General features: G+C 42.0%; 2 protein-coding genes across 3 annotated transcripts in view; one reads left to right on the forward strand and one right to left on the reverse strand.

Moving 5' to 3' along the window:
* The window catches only part of TBCD (tubulin folding cofactor D), a gene marked incomplete at its 5' end in the record, with an annotated part of 278426 nt that overhangs the window by 41638 nt on the left and 209202 nt on the right, over window positions 1-27586 (forward strand). The gene's annotated exons all lie outside the window — the stretch shown is intronic.
* On the reverse strand, window positions 5913-15372 carry ZNF750 (zinc finger protein 750). Of its 2 annotated transcripts, none has more exons than XM_089661793.1 (3): window positions 15221-15372; window positions 7349-8882; window positions 5913-7017 (listed from the first exon to the last, which is right to left on the reverse strand). In XM_089661793.1, exons 2-3 carry the CDS (start codon window positions 8728-8730, stop codon window positions 6393-6395), a joined length of 2007 nt encoding a protein of 668 aa, XP_089517919.1. In that variant the 5' UTR covers window positions 8731-8882; window positions 15221-15372; the 3' UTR covers window positions 5913-6392. The 2 variants fall into 2 exon arrangements, with proteins under 2 accessions (XP_089517919.1, XP_089517920.1); XM_089661794.1 differs by lacking the exon at window positions 15221-15372 and adding an exon at window positions 13055-13201.

Raw genomic sequence — 27586 nt, forward strand, 5'->3', positions numbered from 1 at the left:
AACTATGGAAAATCTTCCAATGGGGACACTAGTTCTGGTGACCTGGGGGTCCCCACGGCGTTCCTTTAATTTGCAAGGATTGCCTCTCACTTCCTGTTTGGCTATGGGACAGGAACTGAAGGAAAATCTCTGCAATGGGACACAGATGACAAAAAAAATATGACTTGCTCTATCCCTATTTTTTTGCCTATAGTTCTACTTTAAGTCTGCCACATTGGCCTTTATTCTTTGCAAATATATAAGTTGATCCTATCAAGGGGTTAGAACTGAAGACCTAAAGCTCGTTCTGAGAAGTAATGTTTCATGATACAAGGGTGACTTCCAGTGGGGCATTTTGTTGAATAACCTTGCATGTAAAAGGTATCTGGGAGTCTTTTTACCTGCTAAACAATTTCTAATTCAGTGCAGCCAGTCTTGGGATTCATCATCTTCAGCAAACTGTGTAGAAATGTTTTTGACCTCTTCTACAACAGCAGTTTGGTCAAGAACACCCCCACACTCCTGATTGGACAATTGGAGTCCTGAATCATCACTCTGCTCTCCTTCCATTTCAGCACATTTACAGGCTCCAAGTGCTGGCCCGCCCCTCCTAGACTGGATCCAGCTGTGGGGGGGATCACTGGAAACAGATATCAGGACAACTTTTGAGTGAATAAAGTAGTTGCATGCAAAGTATACCTATTGACGATATTTTAAAATTTCATATGTGAGGTTGGCTGCCCATGTCATTTCGGGCTCTTGCCATTTCTAAGTACTTCCTGGAACATTTTTCCCGTTGATCCTCCAAGTAGAAGCAAAGGATAGGAACTCCCTTTGAAAGGATGACAATGTTCTTTCTTCTGCAGTGAAATTTCCCTTGTTGCTTAGTTGCTGGCAGTGTTATTAGCCTACAAATGAAAAGCCACTCTAAGCTTTGCCTGCAGCCCTCTAGATGAAATTAAAGCCCGGCTCAGTCTCTCCCATCTCCTCCAGCACTGTGTAGCAGGTTACAGGAGAAATCTTGCTTGTCGCTGTGTTTGCCAATAAAAAAAAGTATGCCATTTCTTTTTGGATAGCTAACATGCCAAGTTACTTCAAAAATACCTGTTTATTAATCTAAGATAAAAAAGGGCTGAGTTGGACATGAAAAATGCACTTAATAATTTTAAACTGAATTGTTTGGTGTTTTTGTTTCTGATTTGAGTTCAACAGACTCAGTCAGTAGGTGGATGGGTTTAGGGAGGGGTGGATGAACTGTCGAGGAAGTACAGGTACCTAGAGCCTTCCAATCTTTTCTTTGTCCCCTCTTGTCTTGGCCTGCCTTCGGCCACCCCAACCTTTTTGCTTTGGCCAAATGCTAGAACATTCTGACAGGCAATGCTTCAACACTTTAGGATTATGTCAGGGCATGCGGCTAAGACCATCCCCACTTGTTCCTAATAACTTTTCAGTCTGACGGGCAGCCTATTTTGGCTATAGAAATAGGCAGGAGGTAGGAAGAGGCATGTAAGCTTCAGAGCTATCAGGAAATGCTGAAGCTTCACCATTCAGAGCAGGCTAAGATGCAGCCATGACATGAAAATTTTGGAGGTTGCTCATATATTTGCATCGTATACCATCACGGTTTGCTAAGATGCAGCCATGACATGAAAGTTTTGGAGGTGGCTCATGTATTTGCATCGTATACCAGCACGGTTTGCTAAGATGCAGCCATGACATGAAAGATTTGGAGGTGGCTCATACAGTGAGGATCGAAAGTTTGGGCACCCCAGCTAAAAAGTTGTATTAATGTGCATAAAGAAGCCAAGGAAAGATGGAAAAATCTCCAAAAGGCATCAAATTACAGATTAGACATTCTTATAATATGTCAACAAAAGTTAGATTTTATTTCCATCATTTACACTTTCAAAATAACAGAAAACAAAAAAATGGCGCCTGCAAAAGTTTGGGCCCCCTGCAGAGTTAATATCTTGTACTGCCCCCTTTGGCAAGTATCACAGCTTGTAAACGCTTTTTGTAGCCAGCCAAGAGTCTTTCAATTCTTGTTTGACGTATCTTTGCCCATTCTTCCTTACAAAAGTCTTCCAGTTCTTTGAGATTTCTGGGCTGTCTGTCACGCACGGCTCTTTTAAGGTCTATCCATAGATTTTCAATTATGTTGAGGTCAGGAGATTGTGAAGGCCATGGCAAAACCTTCAGTTTACGCCTCTTGATGTAATCCCCTGTGGATTTCGAGGTGTGTTTAGGATCATTATCCATTTGTAGAAGCCATCCTCTCTTTAACTTCAGCTTTTTCACAGATGGCATCAAGTTACCATCCAACGTTTGCTGAAATTTTATTGAATCCATTTTTCCTTCTACTCGTGAGATGTTCCCTGTGCCACTGGCTGCAACACAACCCCAAAGCATGATTGATCCAACCCCATGCTCTGCAGGGTGCCCAAACTTTTGCAGACGCCATTTTTTTGTTTTCTGTTATTTTGAAAGTGTAAATGATAGAAATAAAATCTAACTTTTGTTGACATATTATAAGAATGTCTAATCTGTAATTTGATGCCTTTTGGAGATTTTTCCATCTTTCCTTGGCTTCTTTATACACATTAATACAACTTTTTAGCTGGGGTGCCCAAACTTTCGAACCCCACTGTATATTTGCATCCTATACCAGCACGGGTTTTTATTATTATTATTATTATACAGGATTTATGGCGCCAACAGTTTGCTCAGCACTTTACAATATAACGGGAGACAATACAGCAACAATACAGTTCAATACAAGAGGGATTTGAGGGCCCTTGGAGCTTACAATCTAGGAGATTGCCCCCCTTCTTCCAATGACAGAGTTGGTTTCAGCTTTAAATACCTCATATGCTTGGTTCATACATACTCTTATATTTTCCTGGATTTGCTTTTTGGGTTTGACTGTGGTTGGGGAATTATCATTATTACATACTTACTGTATATAGTGCCATCTATTTATGCAGCAATTTACGTAACAGTATATTGTATATTCCCAGTCCCTGCCCTCATACAATATAAGGTCCTTAACTCATATTCATACATACACATACTAGGGCCAGTGTAGACAGGGGTCAGCCTACCAGCATGTCTTTGAGGAAACCAGAGTAGCCGGAGGAAATCCATGCAGGCAGAGGGAGAACATGCAAACTCCAGGCAGGTGGTGCCATGTTTGGGATTTGAACCTACGGCCCTTGTGCTGCCAGGCGGAAGCGCTAACCACTTACCCCCTGTGTTGACCGAATTTAGTTCTCTACCTGTGTTTAAGTGTGTGTACAGATCATCAGCGAATTCTGAACAGGTGAAATGGGTGAGAACAAAGTGATGAACTATTGAAAAGGTAACAGGAGAAGCAAATCTATATTGTGAAAAAATGTAAAAACCCATAACAGGTATATCACCTGTAGAAAAATATTATAAAAATTGCACCTCTTGTCTTTGTGGACCACTCCTTATAGCTCAGGGCATTTCAGTTACATTGTGTTACTTTGTCAAAGTCATGCCACAGTTGAGGCCTTCTCACTAGGGCCACCAGAATGTCTCCTTTTCTCAGAAAGCCATCTTGAACGTAGCCGCAAGGCCAGCAAGTTTGAACGTGCCTTTTTTGTGCAGTTGGATGATGTCAGGGCAGACGTCAGTTACATGCTAGACGGGCTCTGCGAGCATAGCTTAAGGTTACAATACTGTGTGTAATGCTGATTGTCATTCGTTTGCAATATATAACTGGAATTCTTTCTGCATTTACCTTGTAAACCATTGTTTGCAGCCACATTCCTCCACAGGCTGTGTCGCCTGTAGCTATCTGAAGCTATACTTTGAGTTTATCTTGCCTTGGGCCAAATATCAGAGCAAAGTATGTTGTGGACGTGTGTATAAATGCAACGTCATTGCTTGTATTGTATTTACCATCTTGGTCTTCTAATTCTGTCTAAATGGTGTACACACCCCGGATGAGTTTGCATCTGAGCTGTCATCTGCTTCCTTTTCTCCATTTTACCACCATTTTGATAATGTCATTTACTGTGTCCTCAGATTGCAATACCTTCTCAAGGTGTGGCCTGCTGTACGTTTATTAAAGTAGATCCGAATCTAGTAACTCTCTAAATTTCTCTATATCTGGTATAAGAGCCCACATGGGCATTCTGATTTAGCCAAAAACAAACAAAAATTCCCAGCTCGCTTACCAGCCAGCCTGTAGAAAACCGTGTCTAACAGTTCACATTGTAAGCTCCTTGAGGGCAGGGACTGATGTCAATGTATAATACATCTGTAAAGCGCTGTGTAAATTAACAGTGCTGTACAAGTACCTGAAATAAATAAATAGCATAATGGTCTGCCTTACAATGTGTGATATCTTATTCAGTTTTTCCAGCTGATGGGACATTGGTTCCATTTCTCCTTTGTGTCTGGAGCTATCCCATCATTATGTGTGTGTTGCTTCTGTACGTCAGTAACTCTGTGATAAGAGACTCGGTGGGTCCCTTCGTTGTATTCTTTGATGGGCAGTCTCTGTATGTCCACACTCTTTCCAGGATCCCAAAGTTTTATGAGTTAAGCTGGCCATGCATGAATCTAAATTCGGCCAGTTCAGCAGGGACCGGCTGAATTTCAATCCCATGTATGGGCACCCTGGTTGTACAGTGGTCGATCTACTGACTACAGCCGACATAGCTGACAGCACTGATCGTTGTATTCTGACATTTGAGAAGGCTTCCCACCGTCAGCATACAATAGCACAATGGGAGGAATCCCCCATCCATATCATATGTGTTTAATGGGGGAATATGATCATTTTTTTTTCATTCAACCCGCTGGTTGAATGAAAAAATTGATATATGAATGTAGTGCATTACACCTACAGGTGACCCATAATGACTGATGAAACACAATACTATCTGTGGGTTGCTTCTTGTTTTATATATGTTTAGTTAACAGTTATTCAGCAAGGATGTGGATTGCACTTTCTGATGTACAGATAACCTCTAGAACAGAGATGGACAATTATTTTTCCCAAGGGGCCAGATGAGAAACTGAGACTGTTGTGGATGGTGGAGCCAATATTTATATTTACCCTTCACTGCTAAACACGCTTCCGGGGTGTAAAGTAACTTCTGCAGCAAGATGGAAGTAAAGGCCAATTAGTGAGGGTGTAGGATCCATCCCTCACCTGTGGGATGGAGAGTGTGACTTGGCAACACCTACCCACTTGTCCTCACCTGCATCATATCCTTGTTTCCCACCTCCCATGGTCCGTTCCAGTCACTCAGGGGGTGATGCCACCTTTCCTAAACAGCCGAAGCCACTAGGAAAGGGCAGAAGCGTGACCAGCGCCATCTTGGCAACTGGCAGACCAACAAGGGTAAAGGCAAAGCTGCCGCCATTCTGTTGACTAGCTGGCTTGGATCTTGGGGTTTCTGATGTCTAATTGACCTCACATGGGCCAGACAGGGTTAGCCAAAGGGTGACCAACACCATCTTGGCAACTGGCAGACCAACGAGGGTAAAGGCACAACTGTCGCCATTCTGTTGACTGGCTGGCTTGGATCTGGGGGTTTGTGATGTCTAATTGACCTCACATGGGCCAGACAGGGTTAGCCAAAGGGATGACCAACACCATCTTGGCAACTGGCAGACCAACGAGGGTAAAGGCAGAACTGTCGCCATTCTGTTGACTGGCTGGCTTGAATCTGGGGGTTTCTGATGTCTAATTGACCTCACATGGGCCAGACAGGGTTGACCAAAGGGCTTTAGAGTTAGAATCTACAAATTTGTGTATAAAATGTATTCATGAGGATATGTCACAGAATGTGAAAAGCCTGGAGCTACAGAAAAATGTATTTCAGGTATAAATTGAGAATATTCAATACAAATATATTACATATTCTCTTAAAGCAGTTCATATACAAAGACACAAGTATATTTAAAATATATTTTATTGTTTTTTTTTTCTCTTTTTCATTTTGTGTTGAAATATAGCAGACAGCGGTGATACACAGAAACCTTGCAATGCACGCTATAGCCTTGAAGAAAATGTCCACATTTTTCGTCCCTGTCGGGAGCTTATAGGCGACACAAAAGCCCACACCCCGCAGTGCTCATTTTATACAAAAATAAATATTAACCTATATAAATATTATTTGAAGACTTTAATCTGTATCTCATTTAATCGATACAGTTCTCTTGTTGCTAAAAAATCTGCTAAATATTAGCTTTCAATTATACATTTGTCTTCTGTCATCAGCAAATAAGGATTATATACAAGAGAATTAGAAGAATGTTGGTTGTCCATTTTGAGTCCAAACAGAAGATTTACCAAAAAGCAGCTTTACCTCTTTTGGGAGGGAGAAGACACATATTTTATACAAGTCTGGTGTTTACACATGATATATTTTAGTCTAAGACATTCTTTGCCGTCTCCTTAGTGTAAACACTCTACCTGAATCAACAGTTTTATTTTTTTTATTTACAACGGTAGCTTTTCCTGTTTCTTTTGGGTTTACCCGTTTCTGTCCCCTCTTTTCAGCATGGTGTTCTGTCTCTTGGACAACTGGGGTATTGACTCCCAATTCTGTTGCGGCAGTCTGGCTTTCCAGGATGTCCTCTTTGATGGCTTGGGCTGCCGGTCCTGGACTGTATGAAGCTAGCTGGCAAAGGGCCACAGCAGCCGATTGTTTTTGCTCATCACAGTTGTCGATCAGTGACTGCTCGCTTAAAGCTTTGGTTGCGTCCTTGATGGTTTGGGTTTGGTAGCTAGAACAGAAGGAACCGTATGTTGGAGATGGTGAACTTTCACTGTTAGGTACTGAATGGTCCCTTTTGCTGGAGTCTTTGACGGAAAGATTTAAGGGCATGTCCTGCTCCCCCATGAGGCAGACAGACTCAGCTACAGAACCCTTTTCTATTTCAGGCTTTCTGGAAAGGTTGAGAGGAGCAAATCCTGAGTCGTCTTCACAACCCGACGCTGATTCATCGTCATCTGAGTAACTGCTTGCGTTGGATAAGGCAACTTCACTTCCAGTGCTAGAATGAAAGAATGAACATGAATTAGATTTATTTGTTTTTGCACAAAAGTCACCTTAACATGAACTAAAGATTTATCTAGCTTATCAGCATCACGGCAACAAAAGTTATGAAATTTTGACTTATGATTACACTTTTTACATTAAACCTGCAGGTCACTTGCCCTGATAACGATTAAAATGTAAATTTAAGGTATTGCATTTATGACGCTCAGCTTGTATTACTTTCTGGAATTCCATGCTGAGGTTGCTATACAAAAAACATCTATTTTTTTTTTTATTTTCACAAAGCCTTAAGATTGCCTCAGAATTGAGAACACAAGCTGACTTACCATGGAGAGTTTCCTCTGATCAGTGATGTGTGGGAGTCTGTGCTTTTTCTCACTGGCTTGAAAGCAGTGGGGATCTCTTCTGAGCTGTCACTTGTTCCTACTGTTGAGGTAGATTTGCTGGAAAGATCAAAGATGCCCTCAATGACTTGGCTATTCTGCGTGAAGTTGGTGGGACTTGGTCTGCCAGGGGATCCGGTGGCAGCACTACCAGCTCTAGGGCTCATTTTTAAGTTTTCATCTTCGTTTTTTTGATCTGCAGTCCTTGCTTGGCTCAACATTGTGTCTTTTTGACTTTCAGTTTGTGTCTGACTCGTGTCCACAGGATAGAAACGTAGCGGGTTCGAGCTTTGGTAGGGGAAAGATTGAGAGTCTATAGTATGTAGGGTGTGTTCTTTGGACAAGCTTGGCACGTGTGGCAGCCTCCAAGTATATGGTAATAGGGAATGTTCTGAAGGGCGGTAATACCCATATGGTATTGATGGGTTGGGCTGGAGTGGCAAATATCTGTAATCGAAAGATGGGTTTAATGGTTTTGGCAAAGAAAGTCCTGAGGTTTGAATAGGTTGGGGACGGAACAGTCTTTGTTCTGGTGCAGTGTAGACTGAGAGCATGGGATTGTCACAGTCAGCAGGGTTCCCTGTAAACACGTATGGAGGGTATAAAGTAGGCACAGCCGACTCAGAATAAAACGGTGTAGTATAATCTGGCACCATTGGACGGATGTATCGTGGAATAGTTGCCTTCTGGCTGACTTCTGGTGGGACAATTCCTGATTTCCATGTAGTTGGCATGCTCTGAAAAGCCGATCTTGTTAGATGAACTCCCTTGATAGAATCGACAGTTGGAATAATTTCTTGTATATGGCTGCCTTCGCTGGCCTTCAGATATCTGTGCTCTCCAACTGGAATAAAAGCTGAAGGCCTTAAAACACCATCGGTCACTGGTGGCTTGTTGACAGGGCTGTGTCCATTGGGAGAAGGTAGGGAACCATCCCTATGGATTGGAGGCTTTTCAACTTGAGCTGTTGCCTCTTTATTTTTATATTCTACGTTTTCTTTTAGCTCATCTCTGGTTATATCATGCTGAGCTTTTGAGTCCAAGACTGTAAGTCCATTGGTGACAGCAGGATTAGGTTTGACAAACCCTTCAGAATTTGCTTGCTTTGCCTCTAGTGAGTTTGCTTTAGGACTTTTTACGGCCCGGTCTTGCTCTGTTACCAGTGTTATAGAATTTTTGCAGAGTCCATACTTCATGTGGTTGAACAGATGAGATTTCTCATTGCAGGTAAATGGACACTGGAAGCACTTGTATTTAAATGGTTTACCTGGTGGTCTTGGAATGTAATGAGGTTTCTTGGGTTTACGCTCCTTCATTATAGACATCTTTTTTATGAGATCAAGTCCTTTTGTGCTCTGAAATTGACTTTTTTTTTGTCACCTGACACCCTCGAGTGGATTGCCTTGTCAGCTTTGGTGAGATTCCTGTTTGTCAAGTTTTTCACCAGTCACCTGTTCCTCCAGAGACCACCTGAGATCTGCAGAAGACAAGAAGACAAGAATTCAGTGAAGTTCTACTTATTTATTCTTGAATACGCAGTCCACATAGTTAGTATCATATACATCACACCCTTTTTATCTGGTCCCCAGGGAGACTATTCTTACTGTATACATACATACATATAGATTCCTGGAACAGCTCCCAGCAGTTTTACTGTGCGCTTCCTAATCCACATACCAGGACACCCATTGTATTCTTAAGTACATCTTGGAAAACAGGCTCTGCAAGATCAAATACCTTGCCTTCACTTCATTGCCACAGGACTATTATGGCTACTGACAGTTCTGTATCTAAGTGTTTTGGAGAACATGTCTTACATTACTGAGAAGGACAATCTCTACCAAAGAAACAGCCTTAATCCAGCCATAGACAAATTGAAATTTGACCAGTTCAGCAGGAGTCATCAAAATTTTTATCCATCTATTGGCAGGCTGGTTGTACTGAAGTCGATCTATCGATCTGTGGTTAAGGAATGAAAATTACATAATCTACAGGTAGCTTAACTCATGGACTCTTAGTCTAACCATAACTCATTTTATACTTGGATAGGTTTGGGTGATTAAGGAGGTGAAAGAAAGTAGCAAGGAAGGGTAAAAACCCCTTCTGTGTCCCATTTGGTAGATTTCCCTTCACTTTTTCACCTTCAGAGAGAAAAGAAAGTGAGAGAAAATCTCTCAAAAGTGAGTTGTCTGAACATTGCCCCATTGGAAGACTTCTCTATTCCTAGTCTAGTGGAGAGTTTGGTTTTATCTTCACTTTTGGTCCTGGAGACAGTGGTCATTAGGACAGATCTCACCAACCCCTCTATACTCTTTCAAAGGCTAAAACAGAAAGTTTTGTTTTAGATACAGTCAGAGGGAACCAAAAGTCCTCCAGTGGAAGGACAGTATAGCCTTCTTACAACAGAGGATGATCACATGACACATGGAAATCCCTTCTGGTGCTGTGGCTGTACTATGCTTTGCACTTTATATAAAAGCAACCAGAAGGGGGCCATGCCTCAATTACAGACAATAAGCATGACTACTTTGGAGAGCTGTAAAAATTAAAAAAAAAAAAAAAATGCATAGGGCTGTATAAAAACTAGGCAGGGCCGAGATACTTCACAAAAACAGAGTGTACAGATGAGATCATTTTCAGACTAAAGTACCCTTCTCTTGACAATTCCTGGCACTGGATGATGTCAAAAACATGTTTTTGATACTACAGTTTTTAAATGAAAAAAATCCAAGTCTTTATTACTTGCTGAGATAAGGAAATGTTAATCTGTTCCGCTTTGGGGATCACTTTTTCCTGTAGCACAAGAGCATGGAGGGAGCTATCCTGGCCAAAAAATTCTACAGGCAGCATTGTTTCAAGCCATTTGCTCTACCTCGTGATTGTGCAACAGGAAAAGAGCGATCGCTATGCTGACCCGATTAAGAAAACCGTCTGTGCAAGAAAAGAAGAAACTAGGATGTGCAATTTAAAAAGTCTCCTAACTCATTAGATATCCCTTGAAAAAGATAAAAGTAGTTAAACCTGGACTTGGTGCCACCTTGCTGTCAAAGATCTATGCGTTCCATCGTGCTCTGCAGAAGGCTAGATTGTCCTCACCGTATTCATCTTATAGTTGTTCTATCAAACGTTCCCCCCCTTTTTTTTTTTTTTTCTTAGTTTACAGGTGACTAAGGTGATGGTGATTTTTTTTCCCTTTTCATTATTTTATCTCTCCTTCCAGTTTCCTTGTGACTTGTAGCTGCATGTTTCTTTATTTTCAGTGATACTCAAGGCGTGAGAAAGTTTTGGAGTGCGGTTCTCATGTCTATGGAGTTAAGATGTGTTATGGCAGGGATTTAATAGAACAGACAGTGAGATAAAAAGTGATTTCATCACTCGCTTGAAGCAGCATGATTTTAACGACGATTGTTACAAAACCCCTGACAGATCACTCTGGAAAACATACATACTAATTGCCGGTGAGCCGCGGGGCACTGATTTTAGAAAGAAACGTCTTTATTTAATTCAAGTGGTTAGCTGCTATTAGCGCGACGTGAAGACTGGTTAATTTTCAGCCTTCAAAACACGAATTCTGGGCGCTGAGGAAGGATGAGGACTGCCACCTTCTACATTCTATATATGAGAATCTGCAGCTTTTCACTTTCAGTTGTTATAATGTTAATTGCAAGCTATATTACTTCTAAAGCTACAATAAATATTCAGGACAACAGTCAAAGGATATATCGAATAGAACATTTACATTTCTGATAACTGAAACTGAAGATTTGTAAAAAAGTAGTGTTCGTAAACCGATTGCTGACCACTGAAATATCTTTATTTTAGATATATATATATATATAAAATCATATTTTGTAAAAAAAAAAAAATATATATATATATGAGTATTATGTATGTATATATAAAATTTTCTTTTTATGTAAAATGCTAAATACTTTAATCTTCTAAATATAGGAATTATTTTAGGTGCACTTTTTTTTATCCTTATAAGACAATGCGAAGAGCCTAAATAAAACATTTTACAAGATCTGGAGCCGAACCAAGAGATATTTTTTTCTTTTTCTGTTTTATGCAAAATATTTCCAAATATAATAAAAATTAATTTAAACTGTCATCCCATAACTGAATATACAGTCCACCGTAATGGTTGTCTTTAGACATGTGATTGTTCTGGCCGATTTTATTGTATCTTTGGGTGCTACCAGCAATCCTCTGCTGGACGGTCATGTATGCTGCAACAGAAAGTGTATGGCTGCGTTCACCCTTCCTCTTCCAATAATATAAACATGTATGCTTGGGTGGTATGAACATGTTTGTCAGTATCTGTTTAAAAGAAAGACTAAACCTGTCTATAGATTTTTTTTTTTTTAACAGCCAACTGTCTGGTCAAAAAAAATGATTCCCCCTTCAACACATTCGAGGCTTATGGGGGATTCTCCCTGCTGCGCCATTGTATTCTGGCAGCGGGACTCCTCCACTGCCAAAATACACTGATCAGCGCTTGCAGTCAATTGGCTACAAGCGCTGATCGAGTGAAATTATATCAACAGTCCCATTGAGAAAGTGTCGATCACTAGCCGGCTGGTCAAAAAAAAAAAAGATTCCTCCATCCACATATTTGAGGTAGATGGGGGGATTCACCCTGCTACGCTATTGTATTCAAGCAGCTGGACTCCCCCACTGCCAGAATACACTGATCAACGCTGCGTCCTATTGGCTGTAAGCTCTAATCGAGTGCAAATGTATCAACTGTCCCATTGAGGAGGAGTCGATCACTAGACCAACTCCTCTTGAACAGCCAAATTTCAATCCATGTATAGCCAGCTTAATTGTGTGTCTACACTCCAACTACTTTTATTTTACCAAATTTCTAAGAAATGGGACATTTCTGGCCTTCCAGATGTGGTACCATCAACAACTGGCAGGACAAGTACAGACTTGTAGTTTACAAACAGCTGGTGGTGTCCAGGTTTCCCACCTCTGTTTTAGAAGGATCTTTAACTAGTCTAGTACAGCAATACACATTCTACTGAATGACTGATTTGCATGACAGTGGGTCATATTTTAAATGAGTTTTGAACAATACAAAGGAATTGGGAGACTTAATACTCACAATGTGAGCTTGGTATGGGAAAAGCCAGCCTGCTACAGCCAGGACATGGCTGGGTCAGTTTCTCCCTGCTATTCTCTGGCTATACCCGAAAGTGCCAGTGTTAATTACCCCCTTTGAAGGTTACTGTTGTCAAAACAAACATGAAACCAAACTTTCTAAGGCTCTGTTGTTGACACTAGCATAATACAGTTAGCATTTCTATGCTGCTCTGGATGTTGCTAACACATTTGCAACTACATTCTATTACTTCTTTTAAAATTTTCATTTCTGTCCATTGCCAGTCAGTTTCTGCCCAAAAATCTAAAAATTTGCCATATAAAAATGTATTAATTTAGATAGTAATTATGATTTTTAAAGTTTTAGCACCAGTCTACACACATTTAATTTAGAACAGTTACTAGTTATTTTAAGGCTTCAATAAATGTTTTAAAAGCCAACCACAAGTGCCTAACCAAAATTTAAGAGTCAGATTTTTTTTTTTTTTTTGGTTGGTCCCCTTCGTTAACCCCAAGCAATATAATTGATAAGCATGAACTTACCAGTGAAAGGTCTCAAGAATAGCTGGTTGTAGATGATATCTAGTATTAGTTTCACCCTACATGTCTGATCCGACTAGTTAAGCAGACTTCCTTATCCTCAGTGACATCTCACAAAGAGGAGCAGTTGGTAGGATAATTTTTAAGGGCACAATCTAATTAAAACCTTATGATGTGGCATGGATTGCATAATCCAAGGGCATGCCACTGTCACCCAACCCCCGTGTCGCAATAATAAGGCGTTTCAGATTTAGGACACATTCCATTAGGTATAAAATTACCAGTTAAAGGAAGAGATTGTTTCCATAAACTATATTTGCTTTAAGTCATTAATTAAAAAAAAAAATTCAAATTTTAGTTCTGGTTACCATGTACACATGTGGATTACTGACATTTTAATGGTTATGTATCTACAAAATATATACACCAGGATCAAAATATTGGATCTGCTATAATAAAATGAACCTTTGAATTCAGTTCTTAATTTAATGGCTTTTGAGACGTTCTAGACGTCTTATATTGCAGGTTAACTCTTTTGTCTTCACACTATCACTGGCAACATTTTATCCAAATTTGGCTGCAACCCTTATCCCGGTATGTACATGGTCCAGCAGATGGCACCAGACTCCTCAATGGCGACTGTTTTTGGGGAAGATAAATGGCGATGGACTGCGTTGGACACTTAAGCCAATTGTTGCTTTCCCTCATATATTTTTTTTTCCATAAAGATTTTCATTAGAGTTTTTTTAAATGTAAACCTAGGTACAGTTTATAGGTAGTACCGGTGGCAATCCAAGCATGGAAGCCCATTGCACGATATGGAAACAAAATACAGAAAAAGAACAAATTTCAAAATATTGATATACATAGATAAAACCTTTCCAGACAGCACTTGAAACATTTTACGACTAACCAGCTAACTGAAAACCCTTGATAGAGGCAGAGTTAAGGTCCAAGGCCAACTGGGACTCTAAACTGATGCCCAATCCTAAAGAGTTCCCCTCATTATATTATCGTTAATATACATATATATTTCCACCTTCCACTGACATAAACATGCACATATAGACCATCTGAGTGTGCCCGATTATATCAGTGTTCGGGGAAAGGGGGAAAAAACAGAATCATTCGGTCAGTTTACCATATTCATTAGTCTATATTCTATAAACAACATTTTAACTCAGTCTTTCTCAACGTTTTTACCCCAGAGGAACCCTTGAAGTAATATTCAGGTGTCAGGTACCCACTGGAAAACAATTCATCAAGGGTCAGTGGGAAAAATGCCCCTTATATTGTTGGCCAGAGGAAAGAATGCCCCCCTTACAATGGTGGTCAGAACATAACAGACCACTAAAAACAGATCCTCGGTGTCCTGAAGCTGGATCTGCCAACTGAAGTCTTCAGTCATCAGTGTAGGATGGCAGGTTATTCAGCCGCAGCTCAAGAAACCCCTAAAAACCTCTTGAGGAACCCTAGGGTTTCATGGAACCCTTGTTGAGGATGGCTGTTCTAACTAGTTGTTATATTTAGAGATCAACGAGTACGTCTTTAGGATATAACCCTAAAAGGTTAAAAAAGAGATATAGATAGATGGTATGTTTAGATATCTGCTTATATATACATATCTAAGTAAAAAAAAGAAAGTAAAAATAATAATTCTCACAATGTAGGTACAGCTGTCAAAACTGGTACAGCTCTGCAGCAAAATACATTTCTATACAGCAACAGGTATATTTGCTAATAAGACATAGCTATTCTACAGAAAATTGCTGTAAGACATAGAATTACTAATTTGATTTTAGTTCAGTTTTAGAAAAAAACTTATATTTGATCAACTAAGCAATAAAAAAAAAAAAAACATAGGTTGAAATAAAAAAATATACCACCGTAGCAACGTAAAATAAATTACTGTAATATAATCCAGTTTATTCTGATAGTTTGTGGCTCCCGTGAAAATCCCATAAAAAGTTTCCTACGACTTTGTGAAATGTGTCCGGGCAAAGCACCTGCTGAACAGCTCAGATAGCTGAGAAAATGACAGCAGTTGCATCTCCGGGGAAAATTATTCAGTAAAAAGTAAATTCATTTTAAGAAAAGGTATTGGAACAAATAGAGAGTGAAGGGAAAAGTTAGTAAAAAAGTTTCCAGTAAAATAAAAGTTTGGCTTACCAGTAGAGTGTGAAGAGTGTGAAGCTCGTTGAGTGAGTGTGAAGCTGCTGGGGAGAGACAGGTACCTGTTCTCTGACTTATTACTAGGTGAGACTGATCAGTCCGGTCTCAGAGGGAGGGATTTAAAGTAGAGGAGTTGAAGCCTCGGGCTGTAGAGATGCACCTGATATTATTTGTGCCCCGAGCAACTGTTCATTGTGTTTTGCAACCAATATACTTGTTCTGTTCACCGATGCCTCTGCACCTACATGCTGCAAACGATCGTGTATTCTCCAAAGCCTCTTTCATCATTCTGACAAGTGAGCTGGTGCGTGTGTGCACTGGAGGGGGGGGGGGGGTACTGGGGCAGTACTATTGAGGGGTAAAACCTAAAGCTTTTCTTTATATCTGCAGTGGTAAGATAAACACTGACTAGGAACGTAGACATCTCTGAACACATTGGGGTGTACAACTAGATTGTAGGGTATTCATAGACAGGAGATAAGCTCCAATTACCGTAGGCTTAGGTAATGATGGGATGTCTGGGCATGCTGCAACCTTTGGCCATGGCTAAACAGCCTTCAGTGAAGAATCAATTGTATGAAAAAAACAATTCTCAGGCAAATTGAACCTAATGGTTTGATCAGCCTACAGAAGGATTGCGCAGCCCAACCACAATCTCATGTCTGTGGGTAGCCAAGGATTTTGGTTTGTTTTATGGGATTAAAGAACAGTTGTATAATTTTCTATACAAGAAACATGTGCCGTCTGGATCCATCAGCTTGAAAGACAGCCAATTAGCATTTTTTCCAGCAGTGCAGAGTATTTTAGGAAAGGAGAGTTATAGAAGAAGGAGCGGAGTCCTCCAGCAGTGCAGAGTATTTCAGGAGAGGAGAGTTATAGAGGAAGGAGCGGAGTCCTCCAGCAGAGCAGAGTATTTCAGGAGAGGAGTTATAGAGGAAGGAGCGGAGTCCTCCAGCAGTGCAGAGTATTTCAGGAGAGGAGTTATAGAGGAAGGAGCGGAGTCCTCCAGCAGTGCAGAGTATTTCAGGAGAGGAGAGTTTTAGAGGAAGGAGAGGAGTCCTCCAGCAGTGCAGAGTATTTCAGGAGAGGAGAGTTATAGAGAAAGGAGCGGAGTCATCCAGCAGTGCAGAGTATTTCAGGAGAGGAGAGTTATAGAGGAAGGAGCGGAGTCCTCCAGCAGTGCAGAGTATTTTAGGAGAGGAGAGCTATAGAGGAAGGAGCGGAGTCCTCCAGCAGTGCAGAGTATTTCAGGAGAGGAGAGTTATAGAGGAAGGAGCGGAGTCCTCCAGCAGTGCAGAGTATTTCAGGAGAGGAGAGTTATAGAGGAAGGAGCGGAGTCCTCCAGCAGCGCAGAGTATTTCAGGAGAGGAGAGTTATAGAGGAAGGAGCGGAGTCCTCCAGCAGTGCAGAGTATTTCAGGAGAGGAGTTATAGAGGAAGGAGCGGAGTCCTCCAGCAGCGCAGAGTATTTCAGGAGAGGAGAGTTATAGAGGAAGGAGCGGAGTCCTCCAGCAGCGCAGAGTATTTCAGGAGAGGAGAGTTATAGAGGAAGGAGTGGAGTCCTCCAGCAGCGCAGAGTATTTCAGGAGAGGAGTTATAGAGGAAGGAGCGGAGTCCTCCAGCAGCGCAGAGTATTTCAGGAGAGGAGAGTTATAGAGGAAGGAGCGGAGTCCTCCGGCAGAGCAGAGTATTTCAGGAGAGGAGAGTTATAGAGGAAGGAGCGGAGTCATCCGGCAGCGCAGAGTATTTCAGGAGAGGAGAGTTATAGAGGAAGGAGTGGAGTCCAAGCATGGTGTCATGCCCTCGGTTAACCAAGGATTTTAGTTTTATGAGTTTTAGGAACAGATGTATAATTTTCTGTGTAAGAAAAAGAAATATTTCTGAGAAATAAATGAGATTCCATTGCTGGTCTTCTATAATTTGGCTTCAATGCTTTGAGTCTGGATCCATCAGACAGCCAGGCAATTAGTATTTCCAGAGGGTGATTTCTGCATTGGAAGCACCTATGTATACTATAATGTGTGCACAGACTTATATAACGCAGTGTTGCAGGCTGCAAGCCACACCCCCTTGTGACATCACTTTGGCAATAACAACTGCCGGGATGGCACAATATATAAGTTGTGTAATTATTTGCCGTAGATCTTATCCGTATCAGAAAAGAAGTAAATCAAGATGCCCAGAATTGCAAAAAAAAAACCGCATCTAAATAAAAACTTGCATAAACTGCAGCCGTTGTGATAGCTGCATTAGTTTTCTATTTTCATGCTTTTATGTCTTTTTACAGGGTGATCCTGCCAGTAACACAATTCCTGTCTTTGGGTGACAGCCTTCAATCACTGCACTGTAATTATGGGGCAGCAGCGTTGTCACGCTAGGATAGGAAACGTGTTGGGACTGCGAACACTTCAACCTCTACTCAACCCCATAACCAGCAGTGTTCTGTAGTCCACAATGAGACCTTTGCAGGGCTTATAAGACTCCTGGGGATTTCAGTGTAGTAGAGGCACTGTGTTGTCAGCTTACTGCAAGAACCTAGGAGCTTGCCAGATTTCTGGCAGGTTCAATTGACGCTACTTATAGCCCAATTCCGGGGGAAAAAAAACAAAGTTTTCCCATATAGGGGGGCTGGGCTCACACTGCACGGGTCAACTGTTGGTTTGGTCCAGGGGCGACCAGAAAGCCTATACTCCCCCTATCTCCCGTTCCATTGGCAAACAGTGCTCCCCCTATGATCCAATGGTGGACTGTTCCTGACATCCACATGTCCAGAGCAGATCTATGGGCTTGATGATGTCAGGAACAATCCACTGCACAAGACCGCTATACTGCGGGGGAAGGGGGCAGGAGCCACAGGGAGCGGTCTTGTGTGAGAAGGATTGGAGGATTAATTAAATGTATCTCCCTTCTCTGATCCCCTAGAGAAAAATGACCTGTTAACCCTTGCAGCACCGCAATGGGAATTTATTATTTTTTGTTTATGCCCAGCGTTGGGCTTTAGACAAGTATAATTGTTTTATTTATCAGACCAAAAGGGAGCAAATAAAAGTGGTTTATTGTTAAAGGGATATTAAAGGCGCCTATTTTCCCCCTAAATTAAAAAGAGGTTTATAATTACCTGCTCTGTTCAAGGATATTGCACAGAGATGCCCCTTACCCTCCTCTTTTGGAGTCCCCCACCAGCTCTGTTTGCTCCTCCTCTCCTGCTTGTGCCCCCAGAGCAAGCTGTGTGCTATGGGGGCACATGTGCTGGCTTCCTCCTGAGCTGGGCTGTGTGGGTCCATAGACACACACAACGCATGTTGTCCAAAGCCCCCCTCCCACCTTATTAGGATTTTGACTGATAGCAGTGGGAAGCTTTGGGGGGGTTGGAGGTGGGAGAACCAGCAAGTGGAAGTTTTTTTTTTTCTTTTTACCTTAATGCAGAGAATGCAGGGGTGTCAAACTGGCGGCCCTCCAGCTGTTGCGAAACTACAAGTCCCATCATGCCTCAGCCTTTGAGAATTACGCTTGTAACTGTCAATCTTGCAATGCCTCATGGGACTTGTAGTTTGGCAGCAGCTGGAGGGCCACCAGTTTGGCACCCATGCATTAATGTAATGAACATTTTGACTATTGAACCGCTTTAAGGTTTACATGCCTGCTAATGGGCTTTGTCCTGTGTTGAGTTTCATAACTATTAAATGGAAAAAGTATGATAAAATATTTGAGTAGACAAATTCTGCACTAAAGATGAACCCTGCAGCCTCCACATTGAGGTTCAGATAGAAGTTTATTGTGGTTTCAGATTCTGTTCTTCATGAGGGACGCTAATAATATCTGATATATTGATTTTGAAAAAATGTTCATTTAGTGCAGTGTTTCTCAACTCCAGTCCTCATGGACCCCCAACAGGTCATGTTTTCAGGATTTCCATTATTTTGCACAGGTGATTTGATCAGTTTCACTGCCTTAGTAATTACCACAGCTGTTTCATCTGAGGGAAATCCTGAAAACATGACCTGTTGGGGGTCCATGAGGACTGGAGTTGAGAAACACTGATTTAGGGCAACAGGATCAGTTGTTTCAGTAACGGAAGAACAATATAAAAGCTGCAGTTCCTTTGACCGCATCCAATCAGAAATTAATTTGAAAATTGCCAACTGCTTAAGCTGTATTTTGATTGGTTGCTAGGGGTTACTACTGGAATATCATCCTTGAGTGTACCCCAATATGTTCTGCAATAAGAAACCAGCAGCACAAAGTTTACTAGGAGGGAGATTCGGGATGGGGTGTGCTGCTGTACAAAGGAGGACTGAGACATGGAGGAGTCACACCCTGAAACTGCAGGGTGGAAGCAGAGCTTAGGAGTAATTGTTAACAAGTTCTTTGCTCCGAGGGTAGTTGGAGCTTGGAGGAGGTTTTCAGCAGAGATGGTGGCGTCTTACACACCAGTGGGCTGGGATTGGAGATAAAAATGAATGTTGGTGTTAACCCAGTCCTTCCTTTGAGGAGTGGGGAGGTAAATGATATATAAAATGAGATAATATTTCATGATATCTTCTGAGGGGTGCATGGGATGGCAGAAGGAGAAGAGTACTCTAGAAGGGCAGAGTATTTCAGGAGAGGAGATTTAAGGGCTCATGTACACGGGCCGTTTTGAAAACTCTTCTAGCCGCTGGAAACTGCCAGAAAACATAAGTTAAAAAAACGTTAGTTTAGCTGCTTTAGAATACCGTGTTTATGCGCGTTTAGCCTCGTTTGTGTGTTTGCGTTTTTTACAAGATAACCTCTGGAGACCTTCCCAAATGCCCAGAATGCACTGAAAAATAGTAAATAATTAACTGTTTCAGACATTTTGAGATAAATAGAGAGAGCAGAAGCAGAGAGAGCAGTATGTGCTGAGATGACCTGTCTTTTCTGGTTGTATTTACTATGAATCCCATCATATCTCACGACTCGACTACTGCAACTCCCTCCTCACTGGCCTATCTCCGCTTCAGTCTATCCTGAACTCAGCGGCCAGACTCATCCACCTTACCAACCGCTCCACATCTGCCACCCCCCTCTGTCATTCCCTCCATTGGCTTCCGATTGCCCAACGCATTAAATTCAAACTACTAACATTGACGTACAAAGCCATTCATAACATTGCCCCAAACTACCTCACTGACCTGATACCCAAATACCACCCAACCCGTACTCTTCGCTCCTCACAGGACCTCCTACTTTCTAGTTCCCTGGTCTCCTCCTCCCACGCCCGACTGCAGGACTTCTCCAGGACTTCCCCCATCCTCTGGAACTCACTACCCCAATCCATCAGACTGTCACCTACCCTCCTCACCCTGGAAACCCATCTCTTCAGGGAAGCCTACCCCACCCTCACCTAACAGCCGATCTCCTCCACTCCTCCTACCACTCCATCCCCCACAGCCACTTCCTCCTGTACCATTCTCCCCTCCCTCCTAGATTGTAAGCTCCAAAGAGCAGGTCCATCTAACCCCTCGTGTATTGTTTTGTTACTGTATTGTCTCATGTTCTGTCCCCCACTATAATGTACAGCGCTGAGCAAACTTTTTGGCGCTATATAAATACTGTATAATAATAATGCGTCGCGTTCTACCATTTTTTAATTCACGCAAAACCTGGAACTGACTGCGCTGGTGTACCGGGTCCATTTGAATACATGGAAGACGCTTTGCATGCATTCTTGATGAAGAAAAAAAGGCTCTGGACAGCATCTGGATATGGACCTGTCAAAAAAGTGTCTAAACACAAACGTTTGTAAACGTGGTTAACCGTGATTACAGCACTTGTCATTTGAAACGTCAGTAAAATCTACTCCTGAACGCAAGCTTGGTGCGTTCAGGAAAACGACTGTAAACTCAACTGCTTGTAAAGTACTGTGAACGACTGATTACACGGACACATAGGAAAAAATAAAGGAGAGTTCAGGGGCTGCTGAAAAGAATGCTGAACAGCTCCTGAACATCAGATTAGCAGTTGCAGTGTACATGAGCCCTTAGGAGCTGTTCAGCGTTTTTCATGTATTCAAATGGACCCGGTACAGCAGCGCAGTCAGTTCCAGGTTTCCTGTGAATTAAAAAATGGTAGAATTCGCCGCATTATATCTCGTGATGGGATCCATAGTGAATACAACCAGAAAAGACAGCTAATCTCAACACATACTGCTCTCTCTGCTTCTGCTTTCTCTATTCCTCTCAAAATGTCTGAAATAGTTAATTATTTACAATTTTTCAGTGTTTTCGGGGCATTTGGGAAGGTCTCCTGAGTTAATCTTTTAAAAACGCTTCTAAATGCAAACGTGCATTAAACCCAGCTATTCTGAAGTTTTTTTTAACCTACGTTTTCCAGCAGTCAGTTTCCATAGTTCAGAAGAGTTTTCCAAACGCCCCGTGTACATGAGCCCTTAGAGCAGTGGTTCTCAACCTGTGGGTTGCGACCCCTTTGGGGGTTGAACGACCCTTTCACAGGGGTTGCCTAAGACCATCGGAAAACACATATTTCCGATGTGTAAAGAGCAGCTACTGTGTAGAAAGCAGCTACTCTGTTAAAAGCAGCTACTGTGTTGAAAGCAGCAGTATTGGAGGTAAAACGACACTTCATGAATTATAATTATTGGGTAAATAATTTTATGGTTGGGGGTCACCACAACATGAGGAACTGTATTAAAGGGTTGCGGCATTAGGAAGATTGGGAACCACTGCCTTAGAGGAAGGAACAGAGTCCTCCAGCAGTGCAATGTGCTACTGTGTAGAAAGCAGCTGCTGTGTTGAAAGCAGCAGTATTGGAGGTAAAACGACACTTCATGAATATATAATTACTGGGTAAATAATTTTATGGTTGGGGGTCACCACAACATGAGGAAATGTATTAAAGGGTTGCGGCATTAGGAAGGTTGAGAACCACTGCCTTAGAGGAAGAAGCAGAGTCCTCCAGCAGTGCAATGTGCAGTGCATACCAGTAACATTTAAATACCTGTCAATATTTCACACCAAAGAAACACCATTTCTAATCCATGCAGCTCAGATATTTGCATAGATTACTGAATTATACAATTTGTGTTTTTTTGGACGCCTATAGATTTGTGTGGTCTTTCAGCCTCAGGGAGTAGCAGACTCCATCTCTGTGATGTAAGGCTCCCGACACACTGTAAAGAAGGTTGATGGACAGGTCTGATACTTCCAGGAGGCAGAAGACAACGATGACACCCGCTTTTTCCCCATCATTCTCCATGATCATTCAGAATAATTAAGTCATTCCCTCTATGTGTCTGTGCATATAATAAACAGTCGCGACACTGCAATCTGCTCACAAGACTTGTGCTTTGTGAGTAACGATGACCTCAGTCCTCTCATGTCTTGTCAGCCTGAGAAGAAAACTGATGCATCATTGAAATAAACAGATAAATACAATCATCGCCTTTCTGTCTGCTTTCTGTTGTAAGAGGCCAAAGCAAGTTATACGAACACCACTTATACGTTTCTACCCATCACTTTATCCCAAAGGGGGCTTCACATCTCTATAGAGCTTGTGGTCATTCCCTTGCAGTGGAGTACAGATGCCAGAAGAAAGTTGGATGTAGACCAGGGGTGGGCAAACTTTTTGACTTGAGGGCCGCAATGGGTTCATATATTGGACCCGGGGGCCGGACCAAAAGTAGATGAATGATGTGTATGTGTCATCCATAGTAAGTATAGTAATATTCCCCCATAGTAAGCATAGTAATTCATCCCCCATAGTAATTCATCCCCCATAGTAATTCATCCCCCATATAGTAATTCATCCCCCATATAGTAATTCATCCCCAATATAGTAATTCATCCCCCCTATAGTAATTCATCCCCCATAGTAATTAATCCCCATATAGTAATTCATCCCCCATATAGTAATTAATCCCATATATAGTAATTCATCCCCCATAGTAATTAATCCCCTATATAGTAATTCATCCCCCATAGTAATTAATCCCATATATAGTAATTCATCCCCCATAGTAATTAATCCCCTATATAGTAATTCATCCCCCATAGTAATTCATCCCCCATATAGTAATTCATCCCCCATAGTAATTCATCCCCCATATAGTAATTCATCCCCCATATAGTAATTCATCCCCCCCATAGTAATTCATCCCCCATATAGTAATTCATCCCCCCTATAGTAATTCATCCCCCATATAGTAATTCATCCCCCCTATAGTAATTCATTCCCCATATTAATTCATCCCCCATATTAAGTCCCCCCTGTGTCAATTCACTTACCTTTGCTCCGCACGTTCCTCTCGCCGTGTTCCCGCGCCGTTCCGGTGTTCAGGGCGGACTGTGAGAGGAGCCTAGCTCCCTTCACGTTCATCACGCTGCCCCGCCTACACACATCCTGACAGCCATCCTGACAGTATTGCTCCGCGGGCCGGATTAAAAGGTCCGCCGGGCCGTAGTTTGCCCATTGCTGATGTAGACACTGCTCATAATGGAGGACAGCTGGGTGGTACGCATCGGGGATCACACAGCATTTGAGGTCTGATCTTTGGGGTGGGGGTGGCGGACCCCCTAACCTCAGTTCAGTACTAATCAGGGCTATGTTGCTTTGTACAGTGTTGTCAGACAAACAATGTGAGCATGTCTACATTAGGAAAGAGCACAGGATACCTTTTATCAGTGGGCTTCTGCTCCCCTATTCCAGTCATAGGCTGGGGCGGGTCCTGGACCTAACTACAGCGCCTTAACTGTGTAGCTTGCAGGAGGTCCGGGACCTGGCTCTGCTGTATCTGTCTGTGATATCTACATCACAAGAGTGACTGAAGAGAATTATAAATTCTAGATTTGGTTTGACATTTGGCATATTTATTTCAGGTACTTCTATATCGCCGTCAATTTAGGCCACACTTTACATACATATATTGTACATTCACATCAGTCCCTAACCCTCATGGGGCGTACAATCTAAAGTCCCTAACTCACATTCATACACATACTAGGGACAATTTAGACAGGAGCCAATTAGCCTACTATCATGTCTTTGGAGTGTGGGAGGAAACGGGAGTACCTGGAGGAAACCCACGCAGTCACAGGGAGAACATGCAAACTCCAGGCAGGTGGTGCCGGGGTTGGGATTCGAACCAGCAACCCTAGTACTGCCAGGCGGAAGTGCTAACCATTTAGCCGCTGTGCTGCCCTAATATACATATATACACCGATCAACTATAATATGAAAACTGGCAGGTAAAGTGAATAACATTGATTATCTCCTTACTATGGCACCTGAAAGTGGGCGGGATATATTAGGCAGCAAGTGAACATGTTGTTCCTAAAGCTGATGTGTTGAAAGTCGAAAAAATGGTAAAATGTAAGGATTTGAACGACTTTGACACGGACCAAACTAATGACTAGATGACTGGGTCAGAGCAACCTAAAAACTGCTGTTATGGGATGTTCCCAGTCTGCAGTGGCCAGGACTGATGAAAAGTGGTCCAAGGAAGGAAAACTGACCGGCCGGTAATAGGATCATGGGCGGCAAGGCTCATTGTTGGAGGTAGGGAGTGAAAGCTGATCCATGTAGTCCAATCCAATCAAATTGCTAAAAAAAGTGAATGCTGGTTTTGATAGAAAGGTGTCAGACCATTGCAGATTGTTGTGTATATGGCTGTGTAGCCGCAGACTGGTTCAGGTGCCCATGCTGACCCGTGCCCACAGCCAAATGTGCATAACTGGACCATGGAGTACCTTAGATTGTACGCCCCTTGAGGGTTAGGGACTGATGTACATGTACTATATATATGTAAAGCGCTGCTTAAAGTGACGCCGCTATATAAGTACCTATAATAATAATAAATGGAGAAAGGTGGCCTGGTCCGATAATTTCATGAATGGTTTGAGGAACATAACAATAAGTTTGAGGTGTTGACTAGGCCTACAGATTCTGCAGATTTCAATCCAATCGAACATCTGCGGGATGTGCTGGAAAAACAAGTCTGATCCATGGAGGTCTCACCTCACAACTTACAGGTCCTAAAGGTGAAGTGTAAACAAAGCTTTTTTGGTTGTTCTGCACTCCTGTGACCCGTTTTCAGCTGACGGCGGGCTGAGCGATTGCGGTCTTTTATTGCTCAGTTCTCTGTACAGAGCCAGCGGTGGACAGATGCAGCATCGGATAGACCATTCAGATGTCTTACTGCGGCTGAGCGTCTAATTATTATACAGGATTTATATAGCGCCAACAGTTTGCTCAGCGCTGTACATTATAATGGGAGACAGTACATGAGACAGTACAGTAACAATACAATTCAATACACGAGGGGTTCGAGGGCCCTGCTCCTTGGAGTTTGCAATCTAGAAGGGAGGGGATGGTGGTACAGGAGGAAATAGCTGTGGGGGGTGGTGTGGTAGGAAGAGTCGAGGAGATCGGCAATTGGCTGAGGATGGGGTAGGCTTCCCTGAAGAGATGGGTTTTCAGAGTGCACCTAAAGGTGAGGAGAGTAGGTGATAGTCTGATAGATTGGGGTATTGAGTTCCAGAGGATGGGGGAAGTCCTGGAGACGGGCATGGGAGGAGGAGACCAGGGAACTAGAGAGTAGGAGGTCTTGTGAGGAGCGGAGAATACGTTTTGGGTGGTATTTGGATATCAGATCGGTTATGAACAGCTTTGTACATCAGTGTTAGCATTTTGAATTTTACCCGTTGGGCAATCCGAAGCCAGTGGAGGGATTGGCAGAGAGGGGTGGCGGTTAGTAAGGTGGATGAGTCTGGCCGCAGTATTCAGGATAGACAGAAGCAGGGATAGCCTGTGGTGAGGTAAGCTGGTGAGGAGGGAGTTACAGTAGTCAAGTCGTGATATAATAAGGGAGTGAATGAGTTGCTTAGTGATTTCCGGGGTTATGAACGGACGTATTTTGGAGATGTTGCGGAGGTGAAGTCTACATGAGTTTGTCAGTGATTGGATCTGGGGCTGGAAAGACAGATTGGAGTCTAGGATGACACCTAGTACTCTGGCTTGCGGGGTGGGACTGATGGTGGCGTTGTTGGTCGTGATGGAGAAGTCGGGGAGGGGAACTAATCACTGTACTGTGCTTGAAGTCTTCCGTAGATATCCACGGGTTTTACCCTCTCGTTCACGAGAAACTGCATTACCTCATGCTGTTCCATGCATGTACTAACACCGTGGTCTTGATTAACAATCTCTGCACTGACCCGCGACGTGTGCTCCGCCAGTAATAGGACACACTTGTTACTACTACACGTAATACCGCCACGCTAGCATCCCTTTTTATACCTGGAAAATTAAAAGTCCCAGTTTGACTTGACTGCCCCTCGTAACTGTTTCTTTACCTGTTTGACTTGAGTTCCGTTTCAAGCATTCATTGGTATGAAAGCCATTAGGAGAAAAAAGTGAGTGTTTCCAGTGAGAGTTTAATGTTCCGTGTACTCAGATTATTACAGAACAGTTTCTACACAATTCTGTAGCCTGCTATTATCTACAGCACCCCGGGGACCCACCGCTGATAAAACACCACCTGTCTCTGTCACTGATCTTTCAGCAATAAACATACACATAGTGCTTAATGGGGCATGACTGCTCGGGACCTCCTCTGGTTATAGCACCCGCGACAGGTGGAAATATACTGCACTTCCCATCGGAACATTTCTCAGTCTTTATAGAAAGAATTTAGCATTGATTTTCAGTTGTACTGTGATATTATAACATATCAACATTAATATATATATATATATATATATATATATATATATATATATATATATATATATATTGATTATATTATATATTTTATCAATTATATATATTAAGAACTTAAAATACTTTTTTTTTTTTTTTTTGGTTTAAGTCAAAATATTAGTTCTTATCAACAAATGGATCTAGCTTTTTGCCAGTTATTTCATGAAATGAAGTGTACGAACTTTAAAAACAAAAAAATTTATTATTTTGGCGTTCCGTAATCTTATGGTCCTCAAAGGGTTAACACATATTGCAATACATGTTTGGGCTGGCCATCTGCGTCAAAGTAATCTCTTTTGGCCAGTCCTACTTTGCACTGCCAACATAAGTTCTACTGTGGACACAATGCCAACATGGGGCAAATAGACACAAAGTGGGGGGAGAGCTACTAGGTTTAGGGCTGGCTACTGACCTGCAATGCAACAGACACAAGATATACCTTTGCTCAAATCCCAATAGCTTTTACATGTAGGAGTTCAGTACAGGTATATCTTGTTTCTATCAAACTAAACAATACACACGAAAAATTAGTTTTATTTTCTTTGCTTTTTTTTTCTGTGTTGAAAATGATAAGATTTACGTAAGTACTCAACAGAAAAATTCTCAGAACTACTAAATTTCCCCATAATAC

The sequence above is a fragment of the Staurois parvus genome, unplaced genomic scaffold (assembly GCF_062004578.1).
Source record: "Staurois parvus isolate SC_StPar_1 unplaced genomic scaffold, SC_StPar_1.0 ptg001387l, whole genome shotgun sequence".
NCBI classification, from domain to species: Eukaryota; Metazoa; Chordata; class Amphibia; order Anura; family Ranidae; genus Staurois; species Staurois parvus.